An 18,527-nucleotide genomic window follows, 5' to 3' on the forward strand; every position below is an offset into this window, starting at 1 on the left:
CAAAGTCGTTGGTCAACTCAGTCATCCCCTTGTACAAGGAAACCTATTTGAACAGGGGCTGCCACCAAAAATTCTGATACCACTACTACAGGGCAGGATAGCCCATCTGAAATTTTTAGACTCTTATGCGGTTTCAGCAAGTTAAATAGTGTTGATGTGGTTGATGCATTGTATTGTCTGTCAAGATATTTCAGCATCCTTAACAACTTCTCATCCCAGCCATAGTCATATGACATCCGCAGGAGGGATCTCCCATCCTGGGTGGGCGTCATGTGACGTCCTGGGCTTTTCCCAGCCGTCTAGGGGGCCGGTGCACCTGCCCGGCGGCCGCGATGTCTGCCAGGCACCCGCGATTGCCGGTAATATAGAGGGACGTGGAAACACACAGATCCACATCCTGTCAGGTGAGAGGAGACCGATGGTGTGTCCCAGTACAGAGGAACACTGATTGGTCTCCTCCCCTTGTGAGTCCCCTCCCCTACAGTTAGAATCACTCCCTAGGTAACACATTTAACCCCTTGTTTGCCCCCTAGTGTTAACCCCTTCCCTGCCAGTGTCATTTACACAGTAATCAGTGCATTTTTATATCATTGATCGCTGTATAAATGTGAATGGTCCAAAATAGTGTCAAAAGTGTCTGATATGTCCGCCGCAATGTCACAGTCATGATAAAAATCTCAGATCGCCACCATTACTAGTAAAAAAAAAAAATGTAGCACCCTGCTCCCAATGACTGGGGCACTATTCTAAATTTAGAGGGTGTCTGAGCCAATAGTGGCCTCAGACTTTGTTGAATTTCATTGAAATTAGCCTCTGTTCTGGCTATGGTTGTGCTTGATATGATTTTCCCCTGTTGCCTGTAGGTGGCGTTACCACCTCAGGCCCATGTTGGAACACAGGCGAACCATGGTGTGTTAAGTGACCCTTCTCGGCAGCAGCCCAGTGGGAGTGGTGCCCCACTATGCATGCCAGGAAGGGATACTTAAGGGGCAGACGCCGTTTTTCATTGTCCTTCGCCTCGTGGCCCTCCTGGCGCGAGGCACGTGTGATTCCAGCCCGGGACCACGTTGGCCCGAGGCTGCATCTCTATTGAGTAGGCCCAGCTATGCTGGCTGGGGCCTATGGTTCGAGAGGGGATCCCAAGCTGTCCATACAAGTGGGGGAAGCTGCTTAACGAAGGAAACTGGGGGAGGACCTACCCAGGAGGAGACCAAGCAAGGCAAGCTAATGTCTCTGGATAGGCCTGGTGACCTTGTTATACAGGAATCCACAGCTCCACTTGTCTTACAGTTTGCCGGATCGGTTTAAAGGCTCTTTACTGTAAGGCTGGAAGTTCAGGATTTAAATCCTGTGTCAGAGGATACCTGACTATCTATCTTTTGTTCTCAGATGGTCTGTGGCAGAGACTGTTCTTATACTGTTCGTGCAACATCCCGGCTGCTAGGCCATGTGAGAAGGGTCTATTCGGGTGCCCCTGACAACGAACGTAGAGGTAACGTGCAAGACCCAAATCTAAACCAGCAGCTCCTACGGGGGTAGTCATACATAAATAAATTCCATAAATCTATCCCCTATTTTGTAGACGCTAATACTTTTGTGCAAACCAATCAATATACACTTATTGCGATTTTTTTTTTTTAAACAAAAATATGTAGAAGAATACATATCGGCCTAAACTAAGGGAAATTTTTTTTTTTTTTTTTTTTTTTTTAAATTGGAAAATTTATTATAGCAAAAAGTAAAAAATATTAGGTTTGAAAAAAACACATCACTTTTCTTTTGTTTAAAGTGCAAAAAATGTATTTGGGTACAGTGTTGCATGACCGCGCAATTGTCATTCAAAGTGCGACAGCGCTAAAAACTAAAAATTGGCCTGGGAAGGGGGTGAAAATGCCCTGAATTGAAGTGGTTAAGCCTCTTGGCTACTGTTGTAAAGACGAACAACCATTAATAGTGCTGATGATCTTATCATCATCCCCATTGATAATACTTTGTGTGCTCGAGCATTTACATTCCTCTTTCTTAGCAGCAAGCTTTGGGATGTTAAGCTTAGTTGTTTTTCTTGGTATGTGTTTTGTGTTTTTCTTTAGTTTTGTACCTCTTATACTTTCAAATACAAAAAATAATTTGAAAAAAAAAAAGATGTTCTGCTCATGACAGACTCTTGCCGCAAATGACGTTTCTTAAGTTTCTTAAGTTGACTGCTAAATATGAAAACAAAGGGATGTGGGATGCTGGTTGACCTCATTGATTTTTATTGGTGTTTATTTTTCAGCTGGTTTATTGCAGGAGAATGACTTTCTCTTTCTTTCTCATTGATAGAAGTTGTGCCTCCCATTATGTTTTAGGATATGTACGGCTATTACTAATCCCTAAAGCCCTGTACACACGATAGGTTAACCAGAGGACAACGGTCTAAAGGACCGTTGTCTTAGGTTAACCGATGAAGCTGACTGATGGTCCGTCACACCTACACACCATAGGTTAAATAACCGATCGTGTCAGAACGCGGTGACGTAAAACACAACGACGTGCTGAAAAAAACAAAGTTCAATGCTTCCAAGCATGCGTCGACTTGATTCTGAGCATGCGCAGGTTTTTAACCAATGGTTTTGGCTACTAACGATCGGTTTTGACCTATCGGTTATCAATCCATCGGTTAAATTTTAAAGCAAGTTTGCTTTTTTTTAACCTATGGTTAAATAACCTATGGGGCCCACACACGATCGGTTTTGACCGATGAAAACGGTCCTTCAGACCGTTGTCCTCTGGTTAACCTATCGTGTGTACGAGGCCTAAGAGGATATTGCTTCTGGTTTATTCTAGCATTTACCTAACCGGTGTTAAGACATACATAAGGATTGGTGCTAATACGTAGGATAATACTCTGTAAATAAGTAAATATTGTCTATTATAATGCAGAATATTAGGTTGATAAATACTGTATGTAGTAGTAAATGTTAAAGCAAAAAGTTGCAACAAAGGTATTAGTGATGTATAAGTACTCCCCTAGATACGCTTTTATCTGTAATTTGACAGCTTGTTCTCTAGGCAGAGGAGGAGATTAGCAAACAGTCAGGCAGGTAGAGCGAGACATTCCACTAGTTATTTCTGTGATCCTGTGATACTGTACACACACAACACAAGCTCTCAGGTGAACATGGCGAAAGTACGACTCCTCTTCTTTCTGCTGGGAGTTATAGGTCCTGGTAAGTGCAGTCTTTCCTATTAGAAATCCATACAATCAGTATTGACTGCTTCTTTAAGTGACATCTGTTTATAATATAAAACTGATAACAAGGAACTAAATTTGGTTATATTTTAATGTGTGACTGGATGCTGAAGTATCAATCACAGTCTTTTTTTCTTTATGTTTTTGACAAATTGAAAGATATGGAACAGAAACTTTTGTTCTATAAAAAGTAGCTGTATGTACATTAAATAATTGAAGGGACAATGCAAATTTGTGTGTGTCAGGCATAAGAAAAGGCATGTAAGTAAAAGGGAAACACCTTGTAATTTTGTACAGAATGGGCAGTCAGCTGATGAATAAAGAGAAGTGGTACATATAACTGGTCCCCTTGATATCATGGTCCTATTGTGCACCTCCTTAAAAGTTCAATGAATAGAAATGTCCCATTAAGGAAAAGGAAATGTTGCGCTATTAATGTAGATTAAACTAAACAAACAGTTGATACCAGAGAAGAAAATTAATGAAAATTATATGAGATTGCAAAGACCCCAAGTTGAAAGGGGAATAAAACACATAACTGGCAATAAAGTCTTTGTGTCAATCAAAAATAGTTGCAAGCAAGTTCTTCAATGTTGAATATAAATTCATATGTTGAAATCATATGTGGTGACCAACACCACTAAATAAAAGGATGGAGGCTTACCGGATGGCAAGCAATGAAAAGCTTGCGGCTGCAAACCCCAGCCAGGGCCTTTTGATGATCCTCGCAGGGGGATGACAGGGGATGGATGTTGAGGCTTCCCGAACACAGAACCACAGGATTGCAGCGTGTCACACGAAAAAAACTTGATAGTGAAGTACAGCAGGACCAGCGCATATAAGATATTCGTGACTCAAGGGACCACCACCACCAAAACACCCTATGAATGGGAGGCTTACCAGAACATAAAGCAGTATGAGCATGTGGCTAAACCCCTAGCCAGGGCCTTTAGAATCCCAAGCGATGGTAATATATCTTAAGGGTCCTCCGGTATATTGTGGTCAGTGGATGCATAGAAAAAATAATAATGCCCACATGGTGAAGTATGTTGACCCATTATCAGAGTAAAATAGGGCTCTATGTGTTTTTAAAAAAAAAAAAAAAGAAAGTTAAGCTTTGCCATATAAAGATATTTTTATTAGGTTTAAGACAAACCAACAAACAGAAAAACATACAAAAAAAATATATACTCAAACATAGTAAATAAACTGACATCAGTGCAAAAGCTTATCTTTCTAGATCAGCCTTTCTCAACTAGGGTTCTTTCAGAGGTTGCCAGGGTCCCCTTGAACAGTAGCAAATTGATTTTCCATCTATCCCGACCACTAAAGCTAGAGTGCAATTTTTCACTATCCAATGTAAGAAGTCACTTTTATACTGATCACTAATGTTAGGGTATATCAAAACTTTCACCGACCACCACGATCTGTAGATATGCTAAATTTTAGCAGGGGTTCCCTAATACCTGAAAATAATGCCACATACACACGATCCGAATATTGTACGAAAAATGTCATCCGAGAAAGAATCGTCCGATAATCGGATCGTTAGTACAGGGCTGGACGAGCCGATCATTTTAGTTCATCCGATATTATTTTATTGGACATGCACGAAAATTTTCCACAAGGATTGGTCTTTGAGTGGGTCATATAACTACAGTAAAACCTTGGTTTGAGAGTAACTTGGTTTGAGAGGGTTTTGCAAGACAAGCAAAATGTTTTAATACATTTTGCCTTGATGTACAAGCGATGTCTTGATATAAGAGTAGCGTCGTGTCACAACTGAGTATAAAAAAGAAGAGAGAAGCCTCTAAGTGTAGCAATATGGTTACAATTGATGAAGGTACAACATTTAGCAACTTATTGCTACACTTAGAGGTGCCTCTCTTCTCTTTTATACCCTGTAAAAAAAATGCTTTGATATACAAGTGCTTTGGATTACAAGCATGTTTCTGGAACGAATTATGCTTGCAAACCAAGGTTTTACTGTACATCCACATTTTAACATGAAATTGTAATAACAGAAACACATTAGATATTTATTGTTTGGTTGACAGGTTAGTGGCTGTATCAGGCAGGTACAGCATCTAACTATATAAAGAGGGGCAGAGGACTCATATGTGAAGGATGAATTAGGGGCTTGGCATTCTTATTGGAGGATCAATTGCAGGATCATTCGCAATGATTCTAGTTAGGTACTATTTATTCTTTCAATTCAGTGGAAAGGGTTGGAATATATTAGTTTTTAAATCTGGATTTTTTGTGTAGAGGGGCCTCAGAAAGGATGACTTTTCTAGAAAAATAAAATAGATGGGGCTCAGGGATATATGTAAAATTCATATTTTTTCAATACTAGGGGAGATAATAGTGAAAAGCTGTAATGCCAAAGAGTTTTCACTTAGGGATTAATGGTAGATAGTTGGCTAAATGTGCAGTAGAATATCATACAATTGTGGTCTAGAATTGTTTAATTTTAGGACATGTCCAAAAAGTATGGAACATGTCCACATCTATTTGGCAAGTGGAGCTTAGGCCCATTAATTAAGACCAGCGTGGAGATATCCATTAATGGTGATAGAATCTGACATTTTAAATGTTTTAAACTAAACATCTACGTGAGTCTGCACAATGACAATGACAATTCTCACAATATTATGGTCCATAAACAGCTTTAGAATGTAATTCAGCATCTTTTTTTTTTTTTATAAGATTTATATAATGATTTTAGTAAAAAAAACAAAAAACAATGCAGAGTTCAAAAAAAGAAAAAAAAAATCGAACTAATACAGAGAAAAACACCCTAAAGCCTTGTACACACGATCGGATATCTGATGGAATCTAATCCGATGGATTTTTTTGTCGGATATTTCTTTAAGAGTGAAAAATACTTTAAAACTAAAATTTCACCAAAGGCAGAATGTACTTGTCTTTATTATTTGAGGTGGTAATAATTGGCTCTCTTAAGGACGATATAAAAAAGTGTCCTGGGGACAAATAACTAAAGTCCAACTGGGTTGTAGTATACATAGCTATTTTATTTTCATTTATAGGCTAATGAATTAACATACAACAACCATTCAGAATTCAATGTACTGAAATCAGATCACTAAATGGGAAAATGTGATTGTTGTGCTGCATAAATTGTTGGCGCTACACAATCACCGGTGATAAATAATTAATGATCGTATTTTGGCTGGGTCTTCTGACTGCTGTCTTGTAACTTTGTTCTTCACATTGCTGTAGTCTGCCAATTTAAAAGTGTATTGGGCATTACCAACCTCACTAGGAATATACTGAGTGAATGTCGTGGATGTAAGATTTTTACTTGAATAAAGACATTTTACAGCATAAGCAGAAATCTTTACATTAATTTTATATACGAGGTGATAAATTTGTATGCCTTTAAGGCTTCCACTGTCTACCAGAGATCTGTGAATCCTCTACATTTGTGTGAGGCTTATGCTCTGTATATGAGGACCTGTGAATCATTTTCATTCGTATGAGGCTTACAATGTGTACATGGGGATCTGTGAATGCTCTCCGTTTGTATGAGGCTTACACTCTGTATATTGGAATCTCGACTTCTCTCTAATGTTATAAGATTTTTCACTTTCTACACAGAGATCTGTGATTTTTTTCCAACTCTGAGGATTACAGTGTATACACTGGGATCTGAAAAATCTATATTTGTATGAGGCCTACACCCTGTAAATTCGGAGTTGTGAATCCTCTTCATTTGTGTGAAGGTTACACTGTGTACTCCTTTGTGTGATTCTTTCTCCCTGTACACAAGAATATATGAATATTCTTCATTTGTATGAGGCCTACATTCTCTAAACTTGTGTCTGGGGATCCTCTTAATTTGGGATTTTTTAATATCCTCCATTTATACAAAAAATACCAGCGCTATGGAAAAAAGTGCTCCCACTTTCTGCACTTACTATAATGTGTAAAAATAAATAGGAGTTGTGCTTTAAATCTCAAGAAAATACTAAAATGATTTGGATTTTTTTGTATATTTTCAGATTTAAAGATTTCATATTTATTTTTACACAATATCTTCCATTCTTCCAAGGCTTACACTGTCTACAATGGGGGATCTGTGGAAATCTTTTACTTGTGCGACTCTTACAATTTGTACACAGGGATCTGTGGATCACTTCATTTGTGTGAGGCAAGGTTGACACTGTCTACACAGGGATCTTCAACTCCTCTCCATTGGTGCATAGAGGAATCTATAAATCCTCTTAATTTGCCCTTAGGCTAAAGCCGGCCATAGACGGTTCTAATCTTGGCTGGTTCAGCAGGAACCGGCTGAAGGTTTGATCCATTAATGGACAGGCTGAATGTAACAAGTTGATCTAAGATCAACTTGTGCAGAACCAGCCTGCTGGATTCACTTGCAATTATCATAAGCGACTGCTATAGCTGATAGTGATAATCACTGTCTTCTCCCAGTGGGGACAGCTTTCCCCGCCTGCCCCCTGTCTACCCCCCCCCCCCCAGGAGTAGACAATTGCTTGGCAGGGGGGATTCCCCTGTCAGCACTGTCTGCGTTGATGGGGGAATCGTGCAAATTTCTTTCCTGACACCCATGGATGAAAGAAACTGCAGGAAAGAAATTTGCACCATCTATGGTTGGCCATACATTTTACAGTTTTCTTGTGCAATGTCCCTGTAGATTTACCAAAACTATATAACAATGTGTCAAACCTAAGCACTTTCAATTTGTGTGCAATCAGGCAGGCCCTTGCACTACATAGTTGAAGGTACATTTAAAGGACATTTAATAAGAAAATTGTATAATGTTGAATAGCTTTTATTTTTTTATTTTTTTTATCAAAACTTTTTTTATTGACAAGGAAGACAATAAAGTGCTTGTACAATATAGGTTTGGAAAGCATAAATGTCAACCATCAACATTTGCATTGCATATTAAATATAGGACCAAGTAGAAAGCATCACATCATATGTAAGTGGACAAATGTGTTACTGCGCCAATCCTACAATCTTATTTCCAGTGATGGTGAGCCCAATATGATTATACAAAAAACAAATCCATAATACTATAAGCCAAATACACCTTGTAAATAAAATGTAAAAATATACAATGCTAAATTAAAAAATACAATAATAAAAATGCATCTGAAAGAAAATCCAATATTCCAAAAAAGTCCAATGTTATGAGAAAAAATCCAATGAAAGTCCAAAATTGTGGTTCTCCTTCTTGTGAAAAATAAATATGTGACTACTGTTCCACCAAAACGTGCCACCGTCACCAACAAGGGACTAATCATAGCGTAGTATGCCCAAACTAGTTTATTGTAAAAATATAAAACAAGGTCTCACTCACAGAGTAAGTCCTTCCAGCAGTGCCGAGCGAAAAGACGCTCACCAGTGTGCGGATCCTCGGCTGGCGTGCGCTCCACGCCTCCGTATCCATTCGGCTCAGCGGCAGGAGGTGACGCATGACGTAGTCCCGTCCAACATACTACCCAGAAGCCTCTATGCGGAACGCAATAAACCTTGCGTCCTCAGGAAGTAAGACCTTGTTTTATATTTTTACAATAAACTAGTTTGGGCATACTACACTATGATTAGTCCCTTGTTTTAGAACAACTAGTTACCATCAGGAACCTTATGAGTGTATTGGTGGAGGAGGATTGCGCATTGGCTGTGAGGAGAGATCTACCTTATAACTACAGGCGAATTTTAAATCTAGGTCTGGTGAGTGCCCATTTCAGAAGTTGGTGAAGGTGGTACGTTTTGGTGGAACAGTAGTCACATATTTATTTTCCACAATAAGGAGCACCACAATTTTGGACTTTCATTGGATTTTATCTCATAACATTGGACTTGTTTTGAAATATTGTATTTTCTTTCAGACACATTTTTATTATTGTATTTTTTAATTTAGCATTATATATTTTTATATTTTATTTACACGGGTATTTGGCTTATAGTATTATGGATTTGTTCTTTGTATAATCATATTGGGTTCACCATCACTGGAAATAAGATTGTAGGATTGGCGCACGAACACATTTGTCCCCTTAAATTTTTTACACTTTATTTTTAGGCGTACACAGTTCTGCAGCAGATCTTTGGCACATAACGAATTCAAATATACATTTTTGTGCTGGTGACATACCACATATCTATACATCATATGTAAGGCATATCCAAAACCTTTTTTATTTTTTTAAACACAAAAACAATAAAAAAGAAAAACATAAGACAAAACAATCTAAAACAGAACAGTCCAGAGTTTATTGTCGGATGTTTACTCAGAAGTCTTATGACCAGCTTCACAGTCACCTACTTGGGGACCTGTGAGTACTTTCTATTTGTGGGGAGTTATGGGTGTTGACTGTTGGCTTTGCCATAAGCATTATACTACGGTAAGAAAATGAAAATGTATTCACTTTATTGCCTCCTGTACTAATATATTGTATCCTTTGTAGTTTTCACTATGCATTAGTTCCGTGTGTATATACTGTATGTTGAGCTACTAGCAGTACAAAAAGAATAAGTGTTATGGAAATAATGACAACTCAAAGTTGCATGTCCTGATTCCATACATATTCCTTTTGACACTATTTCAACAAATGACAAATGTAATTTCGTGGCAGCTATAGTTCTTTTTACAAAGATTGACAAGGGTGAAATCAACTTTCTTAGTGTGTACAGCTTTAGAAACAAAATATGTTTGCATATAACTATCTAATACTGTATATTGTATGGCAGCAGCAGAGAAGAAGGCTATAGCTTTCATTCATTGCAACCAACCACCTGTAGCTTAAGTAGTAGTGAAGTAAGCACAAGCAACATGTCACTTCAGCGTCATGCTTAGGCAACAGTATTCATCTGAAATATGTGGGAGTTTTACTTGCTTTCAAATTAAGACCTACTTCCTAGAAAGCATTCAGCAAACTAGGTTTTAAGGAAAAAGCAGGTTCCACCTCTAAGGCCGCGTACACACGGTCGATCCATCCGATGAGAATGGTCCAACGGACCATTTTTGTCATGGTCTTACCTCTCTCCTGTCTCCTTCGTTTGACATGTGCTGGCAGCCATCTTGGTTTCTGGGTCTCTTGTAGCCTCCCACCCTGCAGCTCCTCCTTCCCACTTGGAGGAGCTGGATGCCTGGCTCATATATATAGGAGGTCTGTGGCTTCAGTTCCTTGCTTGGTCCTCCTGTGTTCACATGCTTCTAAGACTGCTGCTGCTTCTGGTTCCGATCCTGGCTTCGTCTGACTTCCCTGCTGGTTCCTGATCCTGGCTTCGTCTGACTTCCCTGCTGGTGTCTGATCCTGGCTTTGTCTGACTTCCCTGCTGGTTCCTGATCCTGGCTTCGTCTGACTACCCTTCTGGTTCCTGACCTCTGGCTTCGCAAGACTCTGCTTCGGTTTCACCATCCGTTTGGACTTTTGCTTTACAGCTTGATTTTCAATAAAGCCTTCTTATTTTCACTTATCTCTTGTTGTACGTCTGGTTCATGGTTCCGTAACATTAGGACCAAGCCATGAATTTTGACGGTACAGGGCCATCCTCGCTACCCACGCTGGTTGCCAGACTTGATCAGCAGGATTACCTGTTGGGTCAGTTCGCCGTGGCGTTGCAAACCCTGCTTGAACGCACGGCTCATTTCGCTCCCGTTGCCGATGGGTCGGTTGTCGCTCCTGGGCCCGCTCCTACTGCCGCTCCGGTTGTTGCGCCAGAGTCTACCCCGACACCTGTTGTTGCGCCTGCGGTGTTTCGGGGTATGACCGGCTCTGCCCCCCTTCCACAGCGATTTGGGGGAGAGCCAACTCAGTGCCGAGGTTTCCTTAACCAAGTGGGCATTTATTTCGAGTTGCTGCCACATGCCTTTCCCACTGAGAGATCAAAGGTGGGCTTCTTGATCTCGCTGCTCTCGGACAAGGCCTTGGCCTGGGCCAGTCCTTTATGGGAGAACAACAATCCGGTGGTTGCCGAGTTTTCCGGTTTTGTTGCTTCTCTTCGGAAGGTATTCGATGTGCCGGCTCGCGCCGCCTCTGCTGCGAAGCTCCTTATGTCCGTCAGACAGGGTTCACGATCCGTAGCCGAATACGCCATTGAGTTTCGTACCCTGGCAGCAGATGTGGGCTGGAATAATGAGGCTCTGGTCGCTGCTTTCTCTCATGGTCTCTCGGATGCCTTGAAGGATGAGGTTGCAGCTAAGGACCTACCAGTGGAGCTCGGGGCTCTTATTTCTTTCTGATTTTGATTGACACCAGACTCAGGGAGAGACCTTCCTTTAAGGAGAGCCTGCGGAGGCCTCCTAACAGTTTGGCGCCTACGTTTGCTGTCCCACCCGTGCCTCCCTCTCCTCCCACGCCTCCTGGGGTTGACTTGTTTGGGGGTGAACCCATGCAGCTGGGGTTTGCTCGCCTGTCCGAGGGGGAGAGGGTACTCCGGAGACGCGAGGGCCGATGCATGTACTGTGGTCTCGGTGGGCATTTTCGGTTGGCATGTCCGAACCGTCCGGGAAACGCTCGCACCTGAGATCCTGTCGGGGGCAGATCTTGGGTGGAGTCTCCTCGTCCCCGGTTTCCCGTGTTGATAAACCACTGATCACTGTTGTCCTCTCCTGGGTCGGGGGCTCGGTGACGACCCAGGCGTTGGTGGACTCTGGTGCTGGTGGTTTTTTCATTGATAGTGAGTTCGCTGCCGCCAATTCCATTCCTCTGCAGGCTCGAGGTTCCCCGCTGGCTCTAGAGGCGATAGACGGCAGACCCCTCCAGCCGTCACACGTGACTCATGAGACCCTTCCAGTGGGGATAGCCATTGGTGCCGTTCACAGAGAGTCGGTCTGCCTCCAGGTTATTTCGTCTCCACACTACTCGGTGGTCTTGGGGTACCCCTGGCTCCAGAAGCATAATCCGACTTTCGACTGGAGATCGGCCGAGATCCTCTCATGGTCACCACAGTGTGGGGCTAGTTGCATCCATGGGCCTGTCAAGTTGCTGTGTACTTCCTCGGACTCTCTGTTGCCTCCTGAATACGAGGAGTACCGGGATGTATTCGATAAGGTGCGCGCAGTTGCCCTACCTCCGCACCGCCCATACGATTGTGCCATAGAGTTACAACCTGGTGCCGTTCCTCCTCGCGGCAGGGTCTATCCACTGTCGGTTGCGGAGAATGAGGCCATGGAGGAGTACGTGAAGGAGGCGCTGTCCCGTGGTCACATTCGCAAATCCTCGTCCCCGGCAGGGGCTGGATTTTTCTTTGTGAAAAAGAAGGGCGGTGAGTTGAGGCCTTGCATCGATTACAGGGGCCTTAATCGCATCACGATCAAGAACGCTTACCCGATACCCTTGATTTCCGAGCTGTTCGATCACCTTAAGGGGGCCACGGTCTTTACCAAACTCGACCTGAGGGCGGCATATAACCTGGTAAGGATCAAGGCGGGCGATGAGTGGAAGACCGCGTTTAACACCAGGACCGGTCATTATGAATCCTTGGTTATGCCCTTTGGGTTGTGCAATGAGCCCGCAGTCTTTCAGGAATTCATCAACGATGTTTTCCGTGACCTGTTGCAGCAGTGTGTGGTGGTCTATTTGGATGACATCTTGGTATACTCTGAATCCATGGAGGCCCACATTCTGGATGTCAAGCGAGTGTTGCAACGGTTACGAGAGAACAAGCTGTTCGGTAAGCTTGAGAAATGCGAATTTCACCGATCCCAGGTAACCTTCTTAGGTTACATCATTTCCGCTGAGGGGTTCTCCATGGACCCTGAGAAGGTTTCGGCTGTCTTACAGTGGCCTCAGCCCAGTGGTCTTCGTTCCTTGCAGCGCTTTTTGGGCTTCGCCAATTATTATCGGAAGTTCATCAGGGACTTCTCCATGCTGGCCAAGCCTCTCACGGATCTGACCAGGAAGGGCAGTAATTCCCAGGTCTGGCCGCTCGAGGCCATCCGGGCTTTTGAGGCCCTAAAATCCGCCTTTGTGTCGGCTCCGATTCTGTCTCATCCCAACCCTGGGTTGCCCTTTGTCCTCGAGGTGGACGCGTCTGAGACGGGAGTAGGCGCCCTCCTGTCTCAGCGTAGAACACCAGAGGGTCCGCTGCTTCCTTGTGGGTTTTACTCCCGGAAACTGTCACCCGCGGAGTGCAACTATCAGATTGGTGACAGGGAGTTATTGGCCATAGTGCAGGCTCTCAAAGAGTGGAGGCACTTGCTCGAGGGCTCGGTGGTTCCGGTTCTCATCCTGACAGACCACAAGAATCTGACCTACCTTTCTGAGGCCAAGAGATTGACACCACGTCAGGCCAGGTGGGCTCTGTTCTTGTCACGTTTTAATTACGTGGTCTTCTACCTACCCGGTTCCAAGAACATCAGGGCGGATGCCTTATCACGGCAGTACTCCGAGCTGTCCAGGGAGGAATCTATACCGACTTCGGTCATACCTCCGAATCAGATCCTGGCCGCCATTCGCACCAGCCTGACCTCTCCCCTTGGTGAGCAGATTTTGGCGGCTCAATCTGGTGCTCCCTCTGGGAGACCCAACGGCAGATGTTTTGTGCCTGAGGAGTTGCGCACTCGGTTGTTGCTAACCTACCATAACTCCAAGACCGCGGGGCATCCTGGTAAGAATCAGCTGTCCTGGGCTGTTTCACGTCTGTTCTGGTGGCCTTCCCTACATTCCGACATCGCCGCATATGTAGCGGCATGCTCCGTTTGTGCCCAAAGTAAGTCCCCTCGGCACCTTCCGTTGGGCCTGCTGCAACCCATAGCCACCGGGGAGCGCCCATGGTCACACCTGGGGATGGATTTCATTGTGGACCTCCCTGCATCCCGAGGCCATACGGTCATTCTCATGATTGTGGATCGGTTTTCCAAAATGTGCCACTGTGTTGCTCTCAAGAAGTTACCCTCTGCACAAGAGTTGGCCACGATTTTTGCCTGGGAGGTCTTCCGGTTGCACGGTTTGCCCAAGGAGATAGTGTCGGATCGGGGGAGTCAGTTTGTGTCCAGGTTCTGGCGCGCCTTTTGCTCCCAGTTGGGGATTCATCTCTCCTTCTCCTCGGCCTACCACCCTCAGTCCAATGGGGCCGCAGAACGATCCAATCAGGCCTTGGAGCAATTCCTTCGTTGCTATGTCTCCGATCACCAGGACAATTGGGTTGACCTCCTGCCTTGGGCTGAGTTTGCCAGGAACACGGCGGTGAACTCTTCCTCTGGGACGTCTCCCTTCATGGCCAATTATGGGTTCCAACCTGCCGTGTTACCGGAGGCATTCTCTCCCCAGGATATTCCGGCTGTGGAGGATCACCTTTCCGTCCTACGCGCCTCTTGGGTACAGATCCAGAAGTCCCTTGAGGTCTCTGCGCAGCGCCAGAAAATCCAGGCTGATCGCGGAGGAGGGGCCCTTGAGGGGGAGGTACTGTCATGGTCTTACCTCTCTCCTGTCTCCTTCGTTTGACATGTGCTGGCGGCCATCTTGGTTTCTGGGTCTCTTGTAGCCTCCCACCCTGCGGCTCCTCCTTCCCACTTGGAGGAGCTGGATGCCTGGCTCATATATATAGGAGGTCTGTGGCTTCAGTTCCTTGCTTGGTCCTCCTGTGTTCACATGCTTCTAAGACTGCTGCTGCTTCTGGTTCCGATCCTGGCTTTGTCTGACTTCCCTGCTGGTTCCTGATCCTGGCTTCGTCTGACTTCCCTGCTGGTGTCTGATCCTGGCTTCGTCTGACTTCCCTGCTGGTTCCTGATCCTGGCTTCGTCTGACTACCCTTCTGGTTCCTGACCTCTGGCTTCGCAAGACTCTGCTTCGGTTTCACCATCCGTTTGGACTTTTGCTTTACAGCTTGATTTTCAATAAAGCCTTCTTATTTTCACTTATCTCTTGTTGTACGTCTGGTTCATGGTTCCGTAACAATTTTCATTGGTTCACCGCTGAAGCAGACCGATGGTCTGATGTGCGTACACACCATCAGTTCAAAACCCGATCGGGTCAGAACGCGGTGATGTAAAACACACGACGTGCTGAAAAAAACAAAGTTCAATGCTTCCAAGCATGCGTCGACTTGATTCTGAGCTTGAACCGATGCTTTTGTGTACTAACCTACTAACCATCGGTTTTGACCGATGGTCAGCCGTCCAGAGGTTCGATTTTAAAGCAAGTTCTAAAACTTTGGTCTGAAGGACAAAAGTCCGATGGGCCGTACACACGGTCGGTTTGGACCGATGAAGCTGGACTTCGGTCCGTTTTCATTGGTTTGGACCGGTCGTGTGTACGCGGCCTAAGTGGACTGATTGGTGGTCAAAATCAGGAGTTGAACCTTGTATTTAGCGCCCCCTCCAGCAAAAGCAGCCATATACACACACTACAGGCACAAAACTTTGCGTTGCGACGCAGAAAAAATTGTCCCCCCTGTCGTGTTCAAGCAAATGGGGCCACGCCTGCAGTTGCAGCACAGTGCTGCAGGTTTTTAGGGGGTTAAAACAGGACAGTGAGATGGCAACATAACGCCTCCTTACTGCCTGTCAAATGCCCTCTGAAAAGCGATCCGTAGCAAATAACTCTTGTCAGGGCAGCAGGTATAAACAAGCCCTTTTTGTAATGTTAATCAGAACCCATCCTGAACTCTGCAGCATATGGGTGTAATCACTCCACTCTTTCATGTACACCTGCAAGATAACAAATTGATCAGCAGGCCTAATGGCACAAAGTCAGGATGTTGATTTGCACTGTAGTTAGGATAGTGGTATGTTCTTACTGTCCTTGTGAGAAAAAAAATTTGGAAAAACCTGGGTTGGGAGTATTTAGGGATACTGATTGCAGTAACTCCAATGTGGGTAAATACATTATAATGATACCTGTAATCCTCTTTTCGTATGTCCCCAGAGTTTCCAGTTGATTACCTTTTAAAACATGCATGCTCAACCTGTGGCCCTCCAGCTGTTGCGAAACTACAAGTCCCATGAGGCATTGCAAGCTACTGACAGTTAAAAGCATGACTCCCAAAGGCAGAGGCATGATGGGACTTGTAGGTTTGTAACAGCTGGAGGGCTACAGGTTGAGCACCCATGTTTTAAAAGCACCATTGGGGAAGTCTGCAAGACAGGGAAAGTGAGGCGGCCATAGTGGCCATGCAGGATAGCTACATGTGGAACAACGCTCTACATGGATTTAATATGCTCTGACCATCTAGAGGGGACACTTTTGGATCTTTTTTCATCCACATGGACTTCCTATGAGTTATCTTTGCCTCTTTTCCATGTGTGTTACTAACTATGACACAATTCATCAAAAAATGATGAACTGACAGTGTGACAAAAATTTGTCAACCAATTGCTGTCTTGCATCTATAAAGGATCAGAGTGGTTACTCTTTCATTTTGCAGAGGTCAGGCAGGATGGCTCATGATTAGTGTGGTACTAAGACCTCTTGCACACAGAGCGTTAAAAATGCCACTTTTAGGGGTGTTTTTCTTTCTCTAAATGCCCCTCTATGTTAGCATTTAGGTGCAGGAAAAAAAGACAGGGCCAGTGTACTCAAGAGAGGAGCATTTCAGCATCAATAAATGCTTTACACACCTATATGAGTATAAACACATCTTAATGCGCTTTGGCGCTAGACGTGTTTGGGCGCATCAAGCACTTGGGCATTCATTCCAATGGGCAGAATAAAATATTATAAGAAAATTAGGTTAATTGGTCAGTAACATGATTGGGTATAAAAAGAGCATTCTAGAGAGTCAGAGTGTCTCAGAATAAAGATGGGTAAAGTTTCACCAATCTGTGAAACCTTGCATCTAAAAACTGTCAAACTATTTTAGAATAATGTTACATAAAAAAAAAAGACTTTAAATATATAATTATCAACAGTACATAATGTCATCAAAAAATTCTGAGAATCTGGAGAAATCTCTGTGCCCAAGGGGAAAGGTCACTGCATTAAAAACAGTCATAATTCTATGATGGACATCACTGCATGGGCTCAGAAATACTTCCAAAAATCATGTGAACGCAATTCCCTGTGCCATCCAAAAATGTAAGTTAAAGCTCTAACATGCAAAGTAGCCATACATGATCCAGAAACATCCCTGGGTGGGTGAAAGGTCATTTACCATCTGTTGCAAATTGGAAACTGTTCTGTGGTTAGAAAAATCAAAATGTAACACTCTCTTTGGCAACCATGGACACTACGTCCTTCGGACTGAAGAAGAAAAAAACCTTTTGACTTGTTATCAACATTCAGTTCAAAGCCCTCTGATGGTGTAGGGGTGCATTAGTGCATAAGAAATGGGCAGGTTGCACATCAGGAAAGGCACTATCAATGCTTCAAAATATATCCAAGTTTTAGAGCAGCATATGCTCCCACATCTTTTTCAAGGAAGGCCTTGCATATTTCTGCAGGACAAGTCTTTTGCAGACTCTAACAGGTTTTCTTCTAAGATTGCCCTGTATTTGGCTCCATCTTTCTTCCCATCAACTCTGACCAGCTTCCCTGTCCCTGCTGAAGAATAGCATCCCCACAATATGATGCTGCCACCACCATGTTTTCATGGTGTGTTTGAGGTGATGGGCAGTGTTTTTTTTTGCCACACATAGTATTTTTCTTTTAGGCCAAAAAGTTCAAATTTGGTCTCATCTGACCAGAGCACCTTCTTCCACATGTTTGCTGTGTCCCCCACATGGCTTCTCGCAAACTGCAAACAGAACTTCTTATGGCTTTCTTTCAACAATGGCTTTCTTCTTTCCACTCTTCCATACAGGTCAAATTTGTGGAGTTTATGACTAGTTGTCCTGTGGAAAGAATCTCCCATCTGAGCTGTGGATCTCTGCAACTCCTCCAGAGTTACCATGGGCCTCTTGGCTGCTTCTCTCAATTAATGCTCTCCTTTCCCAGCCTGTCAGTTTAGGTGGACGGCCATGTCTTGGTAGGTTTGCAGTTGTGCTGTATTCTTTCCATTTTCAGATGATGGATTGAACAGTGCTCCATGAGATGTTCAAAGCTTGGAATGTTTTTTTATAACCTAACCCTGCTTTAAACTTCTCCCCAACTTTATCCCTGACCTGTCTGGTGTGTTCCTTGGCCTTCATGATGCTGTTTGTTCACTTAGGCCCCGTACACACGGTCGGACAAAACCAATGAGAATGGACCGAGGTTCAGTTTCATCGGTCCAAACCGACCGTGTGTATAGCCCATCGGTCTGTTTTCCTTCGGTCCAAAATTTTAAAACATGCTTCAAAACTGAACCGATGGACCGCTGCCCGATCGGTCCAAACCGATGGTTAGTACAGAAAGCATCGGTTCAAAACCCGCGC

General features: G+C 43.7%; 1 protein-coding gene across 1 annotated transcript in view; it reads left to right on the plus strand.

Moving 5' to 3' along the window:
* The first annotated feature begins 3,071 nt into the window (after nt 1-3,071).
* The window catches only part of CDHR3 (cadherin related family member 3), an 81,913-nt gene continuing 66,457 nt past the window's right edge, over nt 3,072-18,527 (plus strand). The window contains exon 1 of the mRNA XM_040343524.1: nt 3,072-3,209. Within this exon, the coding sequence (XP_040199458.1) occupies nt 3,161-3,209 (49 nt within the window). The 5' untranslated portion in view covers nt 3,072-3,160. The remainder of the gene's footprint in view (nt 3,210-18,527) is intronic.

Source organism: Rana temporaria, chromosome 3, assembly GCF_905171775.1.
Source record: "Rana temporaria chromosome 3, aRanTem1.1, whole genome shotgun sequence".
In the NCBI taxonomy this organism is placed as follows: Eukaryota; Metazoa; Chordata; class Amphibia; order Anura; family Ranidae; genus Rana; species Rana temporaria.